This window comes from Carettochelys insculpta, chromosome 21 (genome assembly GCF_033958435.1).
Source record: "Carettochelys insculpta isolate YL-2023 chromosome 21, ASM3395843v1, whole genome shotgun sequence".
Taxonomy (NCBI): Eukaryota; Metazoa; Chordata; order Testudines; family Carettochelyidae; genus Carettochelys; species Carettochelys insculpta.
Window position 1 is genome coordinate 8,981,481 of NC_134157.1, and position 17,271 is coordinate 8,998,751.

At 50.6% G+C, this 17,271-nt stretch overlaps 1 protein-coding gene across 1 annotated transcript in view; it reads right to left on the minus strand.

Annotated features, from left to right (window-relative positions):
- Positions 1–17,271, minus strand: part of COL27A1 (collagen type XXVII alpha 1 chain) — a 259,743-nt gene that overhangs the window by 23,182 nt on the left and 219,290 nt on the right. The window contains exons 44-59 of the mRNA XM_075015103.1: positions 17,037–17,090; positions 16,252–16,359; positions 14,909–14,962; positions 14,694–14,747; positions 13,416–13,469; positions 12,513–12,566; positions 10,635–10,742; positions 9,748–9,801; positions 8,773–8,826; positions 8,332–8,385; positions 7,613–7,666; positions 7,224–7,277; positions 5,984–6,037; positions 4,054–4,107; positions 638–691; positions 491–544 (exon numbers count right to left, since the gene is read on the minus strand). Coding sequence (XP_074871204.1) covers positions 491–544; positions 638–691; positions 4,054–4,107; positions 5,984–6,037; positions 7,224–7,277; positions 7,613–7,666; positions 8,332–8,385; positions 8,773–8,826; positions 9,748–9,801; positions 10,635–10,742; positions 12,513–12,566; positions 13,416–13,469; positions 14,694–14,747; positions 14,909–14,962; positions 16,252–16,359; positions 17,037–17,090 — 972 coding nt within the window. The remainder of the gene's footprint in view (positions 1–490; positions 545–637; positions 692–4,053; positions 4,108–5,983; positions 6,038–7,223; positions 7,278–7,612; positions 7,667–8,331; positions 8,386–8,772; positions 8,827–9,747; positions 9,802–10,634; positions 10,743–12,512; positions 12,567–13,415; positions 13,470–14,693; positions 14,748–14,908; positions 14,963–16,251; positions 16,360–17,036; positions 17,091–17,271) is intronic.

The window sequence follows — 17,271 nt, forward strand, 5'->3', positions numbered from 1 at the left end:
AGAGATGTTCTTTCTCCAAGTGAGTGGTCAAGATGCAACCACAGGGGCCAGCGACCCACACCTAGGTGTGTGGGTACATAACCACTAGACCACACTGTTCCTTTAGACGTGCCGGGGACTGCACACTCCGATACACAATCAAGGCCATTTCTGGTTTTTCTATCTGCTGATGTGTTTCTGCAGAGAAGTGGCAGAGTTCTCCAACAACAGTGCTGAAAATTCACTCAACCCAAATTCCACTTCTCCCCCTCCAATAACACTGCTTCCACCTCAGAGCAGGAGCTCTGCATTCCTCCTCGTGCAGCCCATCTCCAGGCTGGGAACTTACCTTGAGGTGAATTCATTGCTTCCCCCCCGTACCTCCCTCTGCTCCCCAGCACTGAAACTAAACATTAGGGCGCAAAAGCAGCTGTGCATGTCAGCAGGGGGCAGTGCTGCACTCGATTGCAGGACAGCCTACGCAAGGAGAGGACGAGTTGAAGCCTTTTACCGGCTCGCCTTTTGGTCCTGGCCTCCCAGGAGCACCTCGGGGACCTTGCTTGCCCTAGGAGACATGACAGGCACCGAGTGAGCAGCACAGTAATTTCAAGAGGCAGGAGAGGGAAGGGAGAGAAAATTAAGAAATCACTTTCCATACCCTGAAGCCATCATCTCCTTGTGGGCCACGGTATCCCCTGCTGCCTGGCTCACCCTAGAAGAGACAATCATGGGCGGGAATTGGTAATGGTGGACAACTGAAGTTAACAGCCCTACAGATGACAGAAGAAAGGTTCCAGCAGCCCTTTAACAATCAGTTTATGGGAGATGGAGGGTGAGCTGGTGTGGAGGTTAGATACAGGTAGTGCTTTTTTGTGCCAGTATTTGCTGGTCCTGAGTAACGGTGCCTCAGCAGCCCCCAGCTGGGGGGTGGGCTGGGGCAGGGAGTCGGCCGAGTGTTGACCCCTCTTTTCTTTTTCTTTTAAACAAGAAAAGCCCTGGATACTGAAAAGTTACTTAATGTCTGGCTATGTCTACACTAGGCGAAGGAAGCCAATTGCACATATGCAAGTCTAGCTACAGCAATTGCGTAGCTAGAACTGACGTATCTGCATTCGAATTACTTGGCCGTCCCTACTGAACAAGGAGAGTTTCTCATGTTGACCTCCCTTACTCCTCGCAAAGAGTACAGGGGTTTACTGTGAGCCCTGAGAGGTGGATTTCGTGCATCCTTACTAGACATGCGAAATCAAACCCTGGAAGAGCGAGCCTGAGCAGGTTGCTCTTCCAGGCTAGCGTAGATGTCATCTCAGTGATTAAATCTCATTTTGGTAGCCAAGAACTGAGGCTTTTCTGGCTGTTAGAATAGGTTATTCTTAGACCAAAGGAGTTAACACAGACAATTGTGTGCACAGGTTTTACTGTGTTTTAAGTACAGAGTATTGATAGATATTGATCATGTAATGGACACAGCTGTTATGATCAGAGAGGTGAGAACTCTAAAGAGATTCAAAATACTCCCTAGGAGATAAGTAATCCACACAAGTGCAAGACCAGACAAATGTCCTTCCTTTAAGTGAAGCACCAGGAGGAGGAAAACTGCAGAAATTAACAGAAGGCCTCGATTCATTCCACCTTCCTAATTACACGGGGATTTCTCTAGCCTGACACAGAACCACATGCTCATCCCATTGAGAGAAACATAGTAAAAGCATCACAGCCAACCAGAATCAGCCAAGCAGGGCCAGACAGTTCCCAGCACAGTGAAGTCCCATGATGCTGACAAATGCAGCCTGCTGAAAAATTTCAGAAAAGTGCTTTCATTTTGTGTGTTTGTTCAATAGGGTGTGGCATGGCATTACACCAGAGTATGGTAATCCCTGGAGATATGCGCATTTTGAGTGCACATTTATGCAAGAGGAGTTGTTTGGGGGAGAAGTCAGTGCCATGGCAGGGCGGGTGGGGAGACCTGCAGCCGGAAGCCAGCAGAGTCAGCCACAGGGTCCCAGGCAATGGGGCATGGAGACCTGCAGTCCCACGGCTGGAAGCCTGCTGGGCAGTGCCCGGCTGGCAGAGCCAGCTGCAGGGTCCCCAGCCAGGGGCAGAGAGACCCGCAGCCCCAAACTGACAGTAACCCTTTTTGTTAAAGCATAGAGAATAAAAGTTTATAGGGATGAAGAAAAAATACACTCGATGGAATTCCCATTTAAAAACATTTACTAACAAATTAAATGGAAACATGTAACAGTCCCTTTTCTTAAGAAATCTGAAATAAAAATTTAAAAATCATCTAAATACAGCATATACATTTTCCTTAAAAAATAATTGAGTGAAGGACCCAAGCAACGCCAGGTAAATCTGCTAGTAATATAAAACAGAAATTCCTATGATAAAAATGTTTTGTCAAAAAAATTTGGCAACCAAAATCCATTCTTCCAGCTTGCAGCTGAAAACCCACATTTTCGAAGAAGATTTTGAATGAAAATTAAAAAAAAAAAAAAGTCATGGCGTAAACTAAAACCAAACCAATTGCCCAACTAGCCTGAGTGAAAATGCTTTAGGTTCTGTTACATTTTAAAGTTTTATTTATTACAAAAAAACCCAGCAGTCAAGTAGCACATTAAAGACTTAACAAAATAATTTCTTAGGTGATGGGCTTTCATGGGGCAGACCCACTTCCTCTGACGTGGAGAGCTGCCATTTTCAGTACAACACTGAGGATTTTATAACAGAGATCTAGAAAATTTAAAATAAAAACTGACTGAAAGGGTGGGGCGAGGCGAGGGGAGCAAAATACTAAGTGTCCTGTCTGAGAACATTACGAAACTCAAAGAGTGGGAACCTGTCTTTGTAGCACGTGAGGAAATTGTTCTGTCCGTTAAGGCCAAGCCTTAACTTACTGAATCTGAGCATAAACTGCAGTTCACACATCTCCCTTTGTAATCTGCTGGTAAAGTCTGGGCCATGGCTGCCCTAGCCCTTCCTTTCGGAAGGGCTATGGTTTTGTGGCAGTTTGGAATATGCTAATGAGGCACTGTCAAATATGTAGTGCCTCATCAGCATAATGGCAGCCACGCACACTTCAAAACTATTGGTTTCGAAACGTATGCCGCCCATGTAGCCGGGGGCCTTTGGAAACGTCCCCCTGATTTCAAAAGCCCCTTCTTCCCAAAACCAGATAGGAAGAAGGGACTTTCGAAATCAGGGGAGTTGTTTTGAAAGGCCCCCGGCTACACAGACGGCGCGCATTTCGAAATCAGAAGTTTCAAAGTGCACATGACCACTATTATGCTAATGAGGCACTGCATATTCATGACATCTCCTCATTAGCATGTTCTAAAGTGCCACATTACCATAGCCTTTCCAAAAGGAGGGGTTAGTGTGGCCACGGCTTCTTTGTTGTAAGACCCATGTTCTCAGGTCTTCAGCAGAATGGCCCACTCCACTGAAATGCTCACTGACTGGTTTATGTGTATTCAGAATCCTAATGTCTGCTTTGTGGCCATTTGTTCTTTGGCGAAGTGACTGTCCAGTTTGTCTGACACACACAGCAGAGGGGCATTGCTGGCACATGATGGCATATATCATATTGGTGAGTTCTGAAGGTCACGATCAATTGCCTGGTACTGGGGAATGACTGACACCCTTAAGTACCGTGTCTCAGCTGACAAGTAAGGCCATTGAGATTTGCAAGGGCTCCCTGCGTTGAATCATTGTCAAACCATGCACCTGAACATTCCACAAAATCTACCCCTTGTGAAAGTCATCAGAAGCATTAGGAACTGGTCATGTGGGGTAAGTGATTGTATATGCCAGGACTTGGTTTCACCCACCCGGTGATGTGATGTGTGTGGTTACCGGCAAGAGAAAAAGGGAGGAGTCCAACTTGTGCATATCGACAGGCTCATGGGCAGAGTGAGACCAGCATGTGAAGCAGCAGGATAGCTAAGCTGAAAGGATGCTGAGAAGGGGACCAAGTAAGTGTCTGTCCCCAGCATGCATCCACCAGAGCTGTACTCCTCCCAGGCAAAGCCCCCCGCAGTGCCCAAGTGGTCAACAGAACAGAGCTTTACACACCTTCTGCCCTTTTGGTCCCCGCTTGCCCTTCACCCCCTTCAGTCCAGGAATGCCCTGTGGGGGAGAAATGTAGCACCCATGTGTCTCCGTCACATGACTCTTGGACTACAGTTGCGTTGGTTACCCGCTGGTAAGAATTCTGCTGGGCAATAGCCCTTCTTCGATGGGGGCCGAGGGCCACGAGTATCTCTTCTCCCAGCAAAGACTAACCGAGCCAGTAACAGCCACGGCAGGCTGCCATTAAAGAGCCTTGAAATGTCAGGAATGGTGCCTTTTCTACAACTTTGTACATGAACAATATTTTCAATAGAGAAAATACATTCTTCATCAACATTTTCAAGTTCTTTGACCTGCTCTAGAATTGCTGGATCTTATTTGAACACACAATGTATTTGGTTGAAATTTTAACATTTCTCAATATATGGAAAAAGAAAAAAGCAAAATTAATTAAAATTAGCACACATGCAGTCCTGAATTCCCACCCCCTGGCCTGAGAGATCCATCACAAGGCTGTGATGCTCTTCTCAAACATCACAGATGGTCAGAAAATGCAGGGGCCTTCAATGCACAGATTTCAATAAAAGGTTGCTTTTCAGCATGGTTTTATTGTTATCCCAATGGTCTGACCAGCTCCCCGGGCATGAGCTATTGTAGGAATGCTCGTTTGCAGAAACCAACTAACTTGATGATTGGCCTCGATAAGTTTATGAACAGGATTACACGATGGGGTGTTTGTATCAGTGAGGACGCACAAGTAGTCCCTTCAAATCCCATGTCCACTCATCTGCCGAGGAGCCAAACATGAAGGTCCCAGAGTTTGCCATAGCTGGTGGAACGGCAGCTGTTGACCTTCCCCACTGCAAAGCAGACACACTGACAGCCAATACTAGGGGAGAGATGGCTCGAGGGTTAGATTATTGGGTTTATATACTCAGGGTTGTGAGCTCAGCCCTTGAGGGGGCTTTGCATGGTCAGGGTTTTTTGTTTTTTAAATATTTGTCAGGGGTGGTGCCGGGTCCTGCTGTGAGTACAGGGGAGTGGACTCATTGGCCTCTCGAGGTGCCTTCCAACTCTGTGAGATAAGTACATATTTCCATGTTTCAGCTGCCCTGCTCCCATCTGAAGGCATGAAACTGCGCCACCGAAGGGCCCGTGCTGATGGGATGGCATTGGACCTGGGGATTTGCATAAGGGAACCCAAGTCGGGACACCTGGTTCAGGTTCCAGTTCTGTCCCTGACTTGGCATGTGAATCTGCGCAAGTTGCTGCACCTCCTTGCCCCAGAGTCCTCCCTGGTCACAGGGGGAGAAACTGGTTAAAACTCAGTCAATCTGATAACCTCCCTAAGTCTCTGTCAGGCTGACAGGGACAGTCATTAGCTGAGGTCTTGCCTAAGGTAGAGCCCAGAGCGGGACCAGTGTATATCCTGCTGCCAGAATAGCAGGAGTGGGATTAAAAAAGTTCCAAGCCTGGCTCTAAGCCTAGGGGCCAACACCACGAATGGAGCATCAGCGTGCCAGCCTAGATCCTGCTCTCAGGCCAGCAGCAATGTGGACGTCCGGGGCATTACAAAGGGGTCAAACCAGTGAGAGAAGTATCAGTCCCAAGGCGAGGGGAGAGCAGAGCACATTTCCCAAGACAAATCCAAGCAGCCTTGGACGCCCCAGCTTTGTACAGCACCTCACACAACAGGATCCTGGCCCATGCTGAGCCAGGCTTTGAACTTGGCCCTTCTGAGTGCCTCAGCCACAAGACGCCCCTTCCCCTCTCAGAAAGCACAAGAGCATCGCGTGCTCTGTTGCTAGAAAGAGTCAGAGAGTCCAAGGCCAGAGGGGCCCACTGGGATGAACACATCTGACTTCCAGTCCTGATTTAAAACTTATCAGCAAAAGAGCAGGCTCAGAAGAGACACCTCTGTGCCAATACTCACGTAAGGGCCTTGTGGGCCGCGTGGTCCCTCGGGCCCTGGATCACCTGGATGGCCCTGGAAAACAGCAGGAGAAGACACCCTACTCAGTGTCACAACAGAAGAGCAGGTGTGATTCCTTGGGCATTTCTTGGGCAGAACTAATGCAGCATGTTGGGAGATGGTCCAAGTGTCAGGTGGGCGGCAGGGGTGAGGAGCAGGCCCTGGCATCCAGGCTTTAGAGAACAGGAGCAACAATTTGCCCAGACGATTCCTCTCTGGAGGAAGCGGAGAGACAGACAACCGTATGAAAGAACTAGGGCTGGTGGGAGGAACAGGACATAGAGCTCCAATACTGCTCCATGAGCAGGCTAAGGCAGGTAGGTGTCCCTCCCCGACTTCTCTATGGGCACCTCTCCCGCCGGGCCAAATCGGCTTTCGCCAGCGTCTCCAGTGGTGCCAAGCAGCCTCTTGCTGCTTCATTGCCATGAAAGCCGCCTGCTCAGGGGTGGGAGACTGGATTGCACGGGACAGCACAACTGTAACAGGCCAATGCAAAGGCAAGGACATTAACATGCTTGGGGGTTACCAGCTCAGATGCTGCAGCACCCTGTGCATTGCTGGGGATCAGAATCCCCCCAAGCCGTGATGGGAAAGGGGCGCGGGGAGAGGTGGGGGAGCCCCAGTGGCACTGACAGCGCTGCTGGTGGGCACTCCCGGCCACATCGTGCTAAGGACCTTTCCCAGACACAACCATGCCCATCCTCTGGCATATGCCAGGGGCCCCCCACTCAGCTCCTGGAGCCCAACGGAGCCCTCAGCTGTCATTGTCAAAGACTGTCTGAGGTGAGCACTGTAGGGCCCAGCATGTCGCTCACTCTCCTGCCCAGCTGCAAGGGTGACTCTCTCCGTGGTTGTTCTCGAGGAAAAGCAAAACCAGTCCATGCAGCGCCCTGGCCACCTGCCACCTTGTCCAGGACAACAGGAAAATCCCATCCCCTCCTCCCTATGGCTGTCCAATAAACCCTAAAACGGACCCAGACGTAGTCCTGGCCAAGGAGACTTAGGCAACGTGGCTCCATCTGTCCAGCACAGAGTCTGGGCCCATCCAGCCAGTGATCACAACAAAGCCACGTCCACGTTAGCACCTAGCAGGGTTGCTGGGCAGGGTGCTGTCCTGGCCTACAGCCCATGCTTGTGCAGAACTGTAGTGCGAGACAGGCTGAGGCTGGGAGGGGACAAGAGGAAGAGCTGGTTTGCTCACCTTGGGGCCCTTGGGGCCTCTCAGCGGCTTGCGCCCGGCTTTGCCTCGCTTGCCCTGCACAACGAGAGAGAGCAGGAGCTTGTGAACAAAGTAATGAGCAAACCAACCAACGCCCCAGCCCAGCTCCACACTCAAACAGCCCCAAAGCTGCTCACTGCTGACATACTCCAGTGTCACCCCAGCAACGGTGTGCTCTCCCCATGGTTACCGTATCCCCAGCAACCCAGGCTGCTGGGTTCCATCCCGGGGTTGCCTTTGGGTCATTAGGCACTGTTCCCCCAGGACTGAGGGGCATTAACTCAGATCATCTGCACTGCGTCAGTGGTAACCACCAGCACGGAACAGCAGCAGGGTGAAAGCAGGCCACGGGGAAGCTGATGCCACCTTACCTGTCTGCCAGGGTTGCCAGGGATGCCCCGTTCTCCTTCACGCCCAGTGTCCCCCTAAGGAAACAAACACACACACACACACACACACGTGGTAAGTCACCAGACGCTCTGAGGAGGCTGCCAGAAAGGGGCAGAGGCTCCCCCTTCTGACCCAAGGGAAAAGGATGCCTGTTCGCTGCTCCAGTCCCCAGGGATAGAAGGATGCCGGGAAGAGAGGACACAGCTGGCTCAGAGGCCCTGTCTCAGAGATCACCAGGATCCTGCAGCAGTCTCCCCTCTTTCACTACAAACTCCCCCATCAGAAACGAGTCACTGCTCACCGGGGACAGGGACACCCACTGCTCTCATTACTTTCGGGGTTTGGGGGGAGTACAGCTGAGCCTTGAAAGCCTGGACACATGCAGCTGCCCCTGTCCTAGGCTACTGAACAGCACTGCAGCGAGCCCCAGAGGTGGCTGCACTTCAGTGGTGGGTGTTATGAGATCTTTTGGATGAACACAGAGATACGAGCGAAAGACGTTACCAGCAGGAAACCGCGTGTTCCTCTGGCAGGAAAGTCCCTGGCACTGAATCCCAAAAGCGGAGTGCTCCCGAGAGACAGCCCACACCATCACTGGGGCCAACTCCCTGCTATTCTACAACAGGGGTGCTTCATTTGTGGGCCTGGGGGAGAGGAGGCCAGCCCCATCCAAACAGCCGAGGAGGACTTCTCAAGTTACCTTTTCTCCTTTGTGACCCCTCCGTCCCTCTGGACCCAGCTGTCCTGGAGGCCCCTGAAGTCACAAGGGAGAAGGATGCGTCTCCATGAGAACAGCACAAACTCCCCAGGGAAGGGGGTCTCCTCAGCGATGCTCCCTGACACAGAACCTCCCCCCACCCCCCCGAAGCACTTCCCCCGTGAGCCCCATCCCCACCCGCTGCACACCAGCTGCAGACTCTGTGGTGCGTTGTCCATTTGTTTCTCCCTGTACAAGCCCAGGGGAGTGCAGTGGAGACGGGAGACTCCACAGGGCTTTTTCTCTCAGCCCAAGAGCCCCCTGAAGAGGCTCTGGAGTCACGCTGCCAGGGCAGGAAGGGAGCATGAATCGTGTGCTTGCAAGGGAGAGGGGAGCAGGCACACTGCAAGCTGGCATGAGGCACACCCATCCCTCTGCCCTCACCGTGTGTCCTGGTTCTCCCGGCGCCCCCAGTGTCCCCCTCATGCCCGGTGGGCCCTGAAAGGAGAAAACCGACAGACAGCCCATTACATTCCTAGCTGCCTATAGCACTTACGAAGGTGACCAGTTCTTCTAGGCCCTGTCCTGGCCCTCACCACCCTCCCAGCTGAGCACAACTCAATCGGTGATGGAGCTGCTCCTCACAACACCCGAGTGACAGCGATGAGTCTCTGGCAGAGGGGGGGCAACTTCTGCTGGGATCCTGGTGGGAGAGAGACAGGATCGAGCTGCTAGTTGGCAGAGGGGAGACTGACCCTGGCTGAGGTGCCATGGGGAGACAGAATGGGTGCGCAGGAGATAGACTGAGTGCTGGGGAGACGGGGAGGAAGGAGGAAGAGGGGACAGGGGAGACTGATCTGGTGAGGAGATGGTGCAGAGGGAGAACTGGAACTAGCTAGGACAAGGAGCTTTGGCAAAGGGGAAGACAGTCTCTTTCACTGCCCAACCTAGATTCACCCCACAAACTGGTCCCACCTGGGCACCCGGTGAGATAAGAGTCCTGGGGCAAAATGCAGCCTGCGATCATGCAGTTAAAGACATCACAATGCATGCGCCCAGAGGGGACAAATGAAGCTTGTCCAGGCTGCTAGAAATTTGGCATGTCCCTGTTTCTGAGTGTTTGATTTTGCAATCTTAAGAATGTCCTTTTAACAGGGAGATGCCTAGTGCCTGTGTGTGGTTATTCTCAGCATTAACTAGTGTGGTGGACACACTGCTGAGCAACAGAGCTCCATCTCAGCAAGTGCAGTGTGCTTGGGTCATTCATACCAGGCCGTTCACCTCGCTGTTGTGCGTACAGGTCCAGCCATCTTCCCTCACTGCACCCAGCCCTGCTAAGACAGCACAGGCCCACCAGGAGCGCAGCTGCCAACCACAAGCTCCACTGTTACTTCCAATGTAGTAAGGAGGCCCACTCACTTCAACGCCACGTAGCCCTGCTGCTCCCGCCTCTCCGGCTGGCCCACGAGAACCCTAAATTTGTTGGGGGGACAAAACACAACTGCCATGAGCTGCAGGGCAGTCAGGGTAAAGGCTGGCTAGTCATTCAAAAAACTACTTAGGACTCAGGAACTTGGGGTGCTGTTCCCAGCTCTGCCACTGCCCTGGTACTGAATGATGTTGAGCATCTCATGTCAGCTTCCTGTGCCTCAGTTTGCTCATCTGTAAAATGGAAATAACTCCCACCTCAGAGAGCGGGTTAACAAGGCTTAACTCATCCCACGGATCACTTTGTGCTCTGGACAGGTTCAAGGTCATCACGTCTTTGTTTGATGCTTGGACTCCTGTCTTGATAGCTATCCTGGCAGATCATTATCCTGAGGGCTAGTGACATCCACAAACGATAGGGTTGGCACGTGTCACCTCCAAAGACGCACATGAAAGGACTCAAAGCCCAGGCAAGAGATGAGGCCATGGTGCACATACAGCCCAGCACAGGACTCATAGATCAAGTGCATCCTGCACTAAAGTAACCTATGGTGTGCATCATAGAATCATAGAATCCTAGGGCTGGAAGGGGCCTCAGGATGTCATCGAGTCCAGCTCCCTGCCTAAAGCAGGATCAACCCCATCTAAATCATCCCAGCCACGGCTTTGTCAAGCCAGGACTTAAAAAGCTCTAGGGATGGAGATTCCCCCACCCCTCTACCATCTGCGCATGCATCTCCCTTCTGGCTCAGGAGTGGAGGCAGCTCAGCAGCATGCATGGCTCTTGCTGGACTCAAGCAGAGCTCCGCATGTGCAGCAGCACTGAGAGAACCATTTCACAAAGGACTCACGAGGGGGAGGGTGGTGGAGAAAGTTACCTGCTGACCAGTCTCTCCTTTTCCCCCTTCTTCTCCTTTGGGTCCTTCAGGCCCACCAAAGCCCTTGAGTCCCTGGATCCCACTTTCTCCCCTGGGGCCAACTGAACCCTAGAGCAACAAGAGAGGGAGATGTAGCCACTTTATGGACTTAGCTCATCGCATCACCCGCCCATCCAATGTGGTGACTCTGCACAAGGAAGTGGAGAGGAGACACCACTGATCTGCTTCATAGCATGGGTGGAGAAATGCCAAAAGCAAGAGCTCCTGGAGAACCGTGTGGCCTATTTCATAAACCCCACATGCGGCTAGCAAGCCAGCGAGAGATACCACGTGCAGCCTTTTGGGCACCCACACTGGACCATGGGCCCACATTTCACTCAGCTACAAGGCTGGACAGGTGTGGAGCTCAACCAGGGTTGGAGCTTCACAGCTCTGAGCCAGGTCTGTCTGGAAACAACAAAATCACTTTGCCGCTCGCTGATCTCCAACTCTGGTCTAGCTGCCTTTTGTTGAATAGATCTGAACAGCATTTCCCAGAAATCTATAAAACATTCTTCTATTTGAGATGGTTTATTTTGCTTCCTCTGTTTCTCTTTCAAATGGAATTATTGAACTAAAAAAGCATTCTTAGTCATGGAGAGATGAGTTGCCATCCTAGACAATGGGAAACCCAGGTCATGGACGAGATTTATTTCTTCAATTAATCTGCCCCGCATCATTAGTACCTCTGCAGTGCTTTGTAAACATCACCTTTGCGATCATTAAATGTCACTGGGTAAAGCCCTTCATCATGTAGTGCGCAAAGGGAAGCGGGTGCTTATCTGTCTTGTTAAATTTGAACCGAAGATGACGTTGAGCACTTTCTGAACAGGGCACTGCTATCTGGGCACACGGCTATCTGTGATATGCATTTCTGGGGAGTTTTCAGAGCCTCACAATTCATACACCTTGGTTCTATGACAGCAAAAATTAAGAAAAACGTGCATGTTCTATGCCACACAGTGGTAATGAAAAGCATCGCTACAGCAGCATTTAGTCATGTGTCTTCTTGGCAACTGTACTTAAAATGCCTTTAACTGATTATAGTTCTGCAGAAATAAAAAAAATTGATAAATAAAGACTTGATTGGAAAGTATTTACTTGACTGGATCCCTTCCTGGCCGCTCTTTTCCATTTTTCCAATGACACTTTGCAGAGTAATCACACAGTGGCATTACCTTAAACACAACATTTTTGTCTCACGCTGGGACAATGATGCCCAACTTAGAAGCAGATTCTGAAGCACCTAAAAGTCAGGGATATTAATCTGGGCCAACTTTTCTTGTCTCCTCACACACCCGTGCCAGCAGGAGCAGAGTATTTTAAGTTAGAACAAGCAAAATGTTCAAAATGACATTTCATTTTGTACTTCTGTACACCTGGGTCCTAAGCCACTGGGATGCGGCTGCTTTAGAATTGACCCAAAACCTAACCTTGAGTGCGAAAAGTGTCTTAATTTCCAACTTGCCCCAGTTTCACCAATGTTCTGATTTCACCCAGGAGCAGAAAAAAAACCAAACCAGGTAGCTTGTAGAAAGGCTGTTTCCAGCTTAAAAATGCAGACCAAACCCTGCTGCGAGGAGGGTCCTGCCTGGTTTGTTGCATTCAGGAGCTGGGACTGACTCCATAGGAGTTGGCTCCACACAGTACCACCGTTTTCCCTAGAGCAAAGCTTTAAAGTAACATGTAAGAAAAGAAATTAGACCAAGAAGAAAGTACTGAAGAGCCAGGTTAAATAAGCAGCCACCTTAAAAACCATCAGGAGCATCTTTGAATGAAACCAGACCAGATTGCTGAACACTGCCCAGTCTGTGCTCTGGAGCAGGATCTAGTACTTACGGGAGGCCCTGGCTTGCCTCGCTCTCCTTTCCTTCCCTCTTCCCCAGGGACACCCTGCAGGAACATTTAAGAATTAACATGAATCTGATTCTGACCTGTTTGATGCATTCATTGGTATCTCCTATTAGGATGCTACCAAGTGCAATGCCATGGAGAACTGGAACCTCAGCTGGTAGTCTCAGGCTACGTCTATACTGCAAATGAAGGTGTGATTGCACTGGGGGTGGGCACACCCACACTAGCTTTAATCTGGCATTAGTGAGGCCAGGTGACCCAGAATTAGCACACTAGGGACTGGGGGTAGGTAATCAGGTTGCTGGCTTGCACTGGGGTGCACGTTGCCAGCTCTTCATGGCAAGTCAAGCTCCGACTAGCCCACAGGAAGAAAACTTCCCTGCCCCTCTTGCAGCTGCTCCTTGTCAGAAACATGGTGCTGGAGGGTTTGCATGGCTGCTGTCCCTTATCGTATCAGTCTCACGGACAAATACAGCAATACCGAGAAGGTGTCTGTCTGTCCGTCTTCGGGGATGTCCTGCCAGCCTGTTGCCTTCCACCAAGCTACTCTTGTAAAAGGCACCTCAGTGCTAGTGTTTATAAGACACGACTGGGGAAAGAAGCGTGGTGGAGGAATGGGGAACAGAAGCGATTTATATTTCCCAGCTTGAGACACTGTGAAGGGGAAGATCCCAGTTTTCAGCAGGCTCAGCACTTCCTGAAGTCCAGTGCCCAAGCTGGGCTCCCATGAACTGCCACCAGTCACTTCTGAAAGCCCAGGCCTAGGATAGCTGGGGGAAGTCCATTCTCGTTTCAGAGAGCGGCTGTGAACACACAGCTGTCTCAATAGCTATCCTCATTTCAGAGAGCCTGGGAACACACACTGTGGCTCTACAGCATGACTTTTACCTCCAATCCAGCTACACCAGCTGGGCCCATCCGTCCATTTGGTCCCGGCTCTCCCTGGGGAAAAAAATAAGGCAATAGTTCTTATCCTGGGAATGCAACCATTTAGGAAGGAGTGCTGCAGAAAGGGATTTGGGGTCATAGTGGAACACAAGCTAAATTGGAGTGTTGCAAAAAAAGTGAACGTGATTCTGGGATGCATTAACAGGAGTGTTAAGAGCAAAACACGAGAAGTCATTCTTTCACTCTACTCAGTGCTCATTAGGCCTCAACAGGAGTATTGTCTGGTTCTGGGTACCACATTTCAAGTAAGAGGTGGAGAAATTAGAGAAGGTCCAGAGAAGAGCAACAAGAATGATTAAAGGTTGAGAGAACATGAGCTATGAGGGAAGACTGAAAGAACTGGGCTTGTTTAGTTTAGAAAAGAGAAGACTTCGAGGGGACATGATAGCAGTTTACAAGTACCTTAAAGAGGGTTACAAGGAGGAGGGAGAAAAAATTGCTCTCCTTGGGCTGGGAGGACAGGACAAGAAGCAATGGGCTTAAACTGCAGCAAAGGAGGTTTAGGTTGAACATTAGGAAAAAGTTCCTAACTGTCAGGGTGGTCAAACACTGGACTAAATTGCCTGGGGAGGTTGTGGAATCTTCATCTCTGGAGATATTTGAGAGCAGGTTAGACAGACATCTATCGGGGGTGGTCTAGAATGGTATTTGGTCCTGCTGTGAGGGCAGGGGACTGGACTCCGTGACCTCTTGAGCTCCCTTCCAGTCCTAGTATTCTCTGATTCTATGCCACTAACACCTCTGTTGGGCTGACTCACCCTTCACCCCTTCAATCCCCAACGCAAAAGCATGGGGAGTAATCCCTGGCACAGTCTACCTGGGCGTCAAGCCTGCCATTGAAAACCTCTCTCCACCAGGAACAAGGGGCTGATGACCGCCTCTGCCTTGCAGCAGACTACACTGGAGGAATGGGGAAGGGGTACACCATATAGGTCCCTCCCTTCATACATGTCTCTGTTGTTATCCCAGGGCTAGATGTCAGGGCTTGGGAAATGAGTAAGAGAGAGGAAGGGGAATTTTCCTTTCTTAAATTGTATTGGCTTCCTTATGCCAGCAGGAGGCCTCTTTACAGCTGGCGAAGCCCTCCCAGCTCCCACACCAGGCCTGGCTCTCCAATGCCCTTTGAAGACATCAGCTCTCCCACGTCTTCTGGTTCACTATCACTGTGACATGGAGGTGGGTGAGCTTATATCAGACGTTATGGCTTCTTCTCAGTACCTTCTGTCCCTCAGGGCCAGCTGACCCGGGTGGACCTAGCCTGCCTGCTTCACCCTGTGTCGAAGGAAAACATAGGTCACGTCCTCCATTCAAAACAGCCATGCCAGAGAGCCGGTTGCCACCTGATGGTCAAGTAAGATGCATGACCCCCAGATTTCTATATCAAAAGACCAGGCAACCAGCAAAGCAAGGAGGGATAAGACAAGTTTACATACAATTTGCCCCCTGGCTCCTGCAGGTCCCGGCATGCCGATCACACCGACCTGGCCCTGCCAAAGGAAGGGAAGTGTTACTTACTCGAAGCCTCGCAGAGCTCTGAAAACCAAGGCTGCTGTTTGACCTGGCTGCAGAATCAAGCATTAACCTAGAATGCCCTGTACAGCAGCAGCTCCACTCAGTTATCACTGCGACAGAACCTGCAGGTAATGGCGTCACAAGGCAAACCCACCAAAGGCTGGAATCTCACCCCCGAAGGTTCACAGGGAACCGTACAACTGCTTGGAGAGCAGCAAACCATATGCACGCTAATGGACAATACCAGCATGGCCAATCAGAGCCCAGAAGCAACCCCCAGCTTATGCTGATGAGCAACCCCAAGAACACACATGGACAGAGGACAGAATGATGCAGGGATGAGACAGTCTGAACTGGGAACAAGAGAGATACTTGGATTCTGACACATCACTATTTTCCTCTCAATAGGACACCAGGAACTCAACTTTCTATAAAAAGAGACTCAAACTAGCGCTGAGACTTGGGGGTTTGTCTGTGCTCACCCACGGTCGATCTGCCCGAGTTCGATTTTGTGCATCTGCTGAAGACGCGACAAAATCGACCTCTCTGAGCTTGGCCATCGATCCCTGTACTCCACCCTATCGCACTGAGTAAGGGACATTAATGTGAGACTAAAGAGGCTCGGACTTCGCTAGGGAAGTAAGTCAATCCCGATATGTCAATTCTACCTACACAAACACTGTAGCTAGAACTGCATATCTGCAATCGACTTATTTCCCTAGTATAGATTCAGCCTTAAAGGCACACAAAGGACAAGCCCCACGGACAAATGCTTATGGCTGTGTGTCAAGTAAGGCTGGCTCAAAAGCTGGACTTTTTGCCAGCGGATAGTTTTGGCACAAAATCGCACATAACGTCAGCATCTTGAACACATCGCTGAGAAACCTGCTCTGTGTCAGAAGGAAATTTCTAATTTGAAAAGTGCTGACACCATCTCATTTGGTCAAAACTAGGAAAACATGTAAAAATAGCCTATTTTTGCTCACAAATGCATGTACTCTTGCGGGAGGTGGACGGGGGAGGAGAAAGCAAGATCTCCTCCACATTCTCCCTTGTCCCAAAACTGGATTACTGCGGTAAAGCTGGAGCATGACATAAATCACCACCCATTTTGGAGGTTTTCCCATTTCCCGCTACACATTTTGCATGGTCCTGGGCAAACCTCTGGTTTCCTGCCAGGTGCCCAAGAACCCTCTTATGGACCCAGCCAGACCTAAACTCCCCCTCTAAGAGGGCCTGCGATTCAGGTCTTCATTGTACTTGCCAGAAAACCTTCTTGCCCCTTCTCTCCTTTAAGTCCCTTTTCACCAGTTTCTCCCATAACAGCACCTGGTCCAGGCATCCCAGGAGGGCCCCTGGGCCCAGCATCGCCCTGTTCATGAATGGAAACAGATGTGTTATTATAAAGACCCACATGAGTAAAATCGACCACAGTAGAACGAGCCAACAATGAAACAGCATCTAAACTAACACTTAAAGCACGTTTTAATTACATCTTGGGTGGCAAACACGTGGCTCTCCACCATTAACACACAACCAAGAGGATTATAAAAATCCCCCTTTATTCGTAAACCTCAGCCTTAAAACTACTGCACTCGAGGGCACTGGCAGACGAGCTACGGGGCCAACAGGGCATGTTCCCAGCAGCTCTGCCAATATGGACGTCTCTGCGACTGGAGCTGCGCCACCTTCCTGGTGTTTCTGCCAGAGAGCAGGGTCAGAGCATGGGGGCTTGGGCCCACTCTGCTCACTGCTCCTGCTGCGGAGCTGCAGAAACCTGCCTTGACTCCACCTCCCCAGCAGAAATGCTGGGGGAGAGCAGGGAACGCTGCAGGTGGAAGGAGTGGGGAGGGCCCCTACTTGCGCTAGGCCAGAGCCCCGCAAACCCCTAATCTGCCTCTGCTCCCATGGCACCTGGCACATCTCCAGCACCTCATCTGGGGACCATTAGACACTTTACAAAGGTGCATGAGAGAAACAGGGACTGAGCAGGCTGCGGGTGACAATGTAGTGCTTAAAGGGAAACTGGAAGAATAGAGATGCTCCCACCTTTTTGCCCTTGGGCCCTGGCTCTCCCATATCTCCGGGATCCCCAACGTCACCCTGCAAAGACAGAGAAGCAATTTCATTAGCCCCCGTTCAGTGAACACCCATGTCCTGCACCAGGTGTGTCCCCGTGCACCTCAGTCCCTAAAGACTGAAGCCCCCTTACACTGACTCTCAATGGATTTCACTGCTAGGGCAAAGCATTCTTCAGCCTGCAAGATGAATTCTGTTGAGGGTG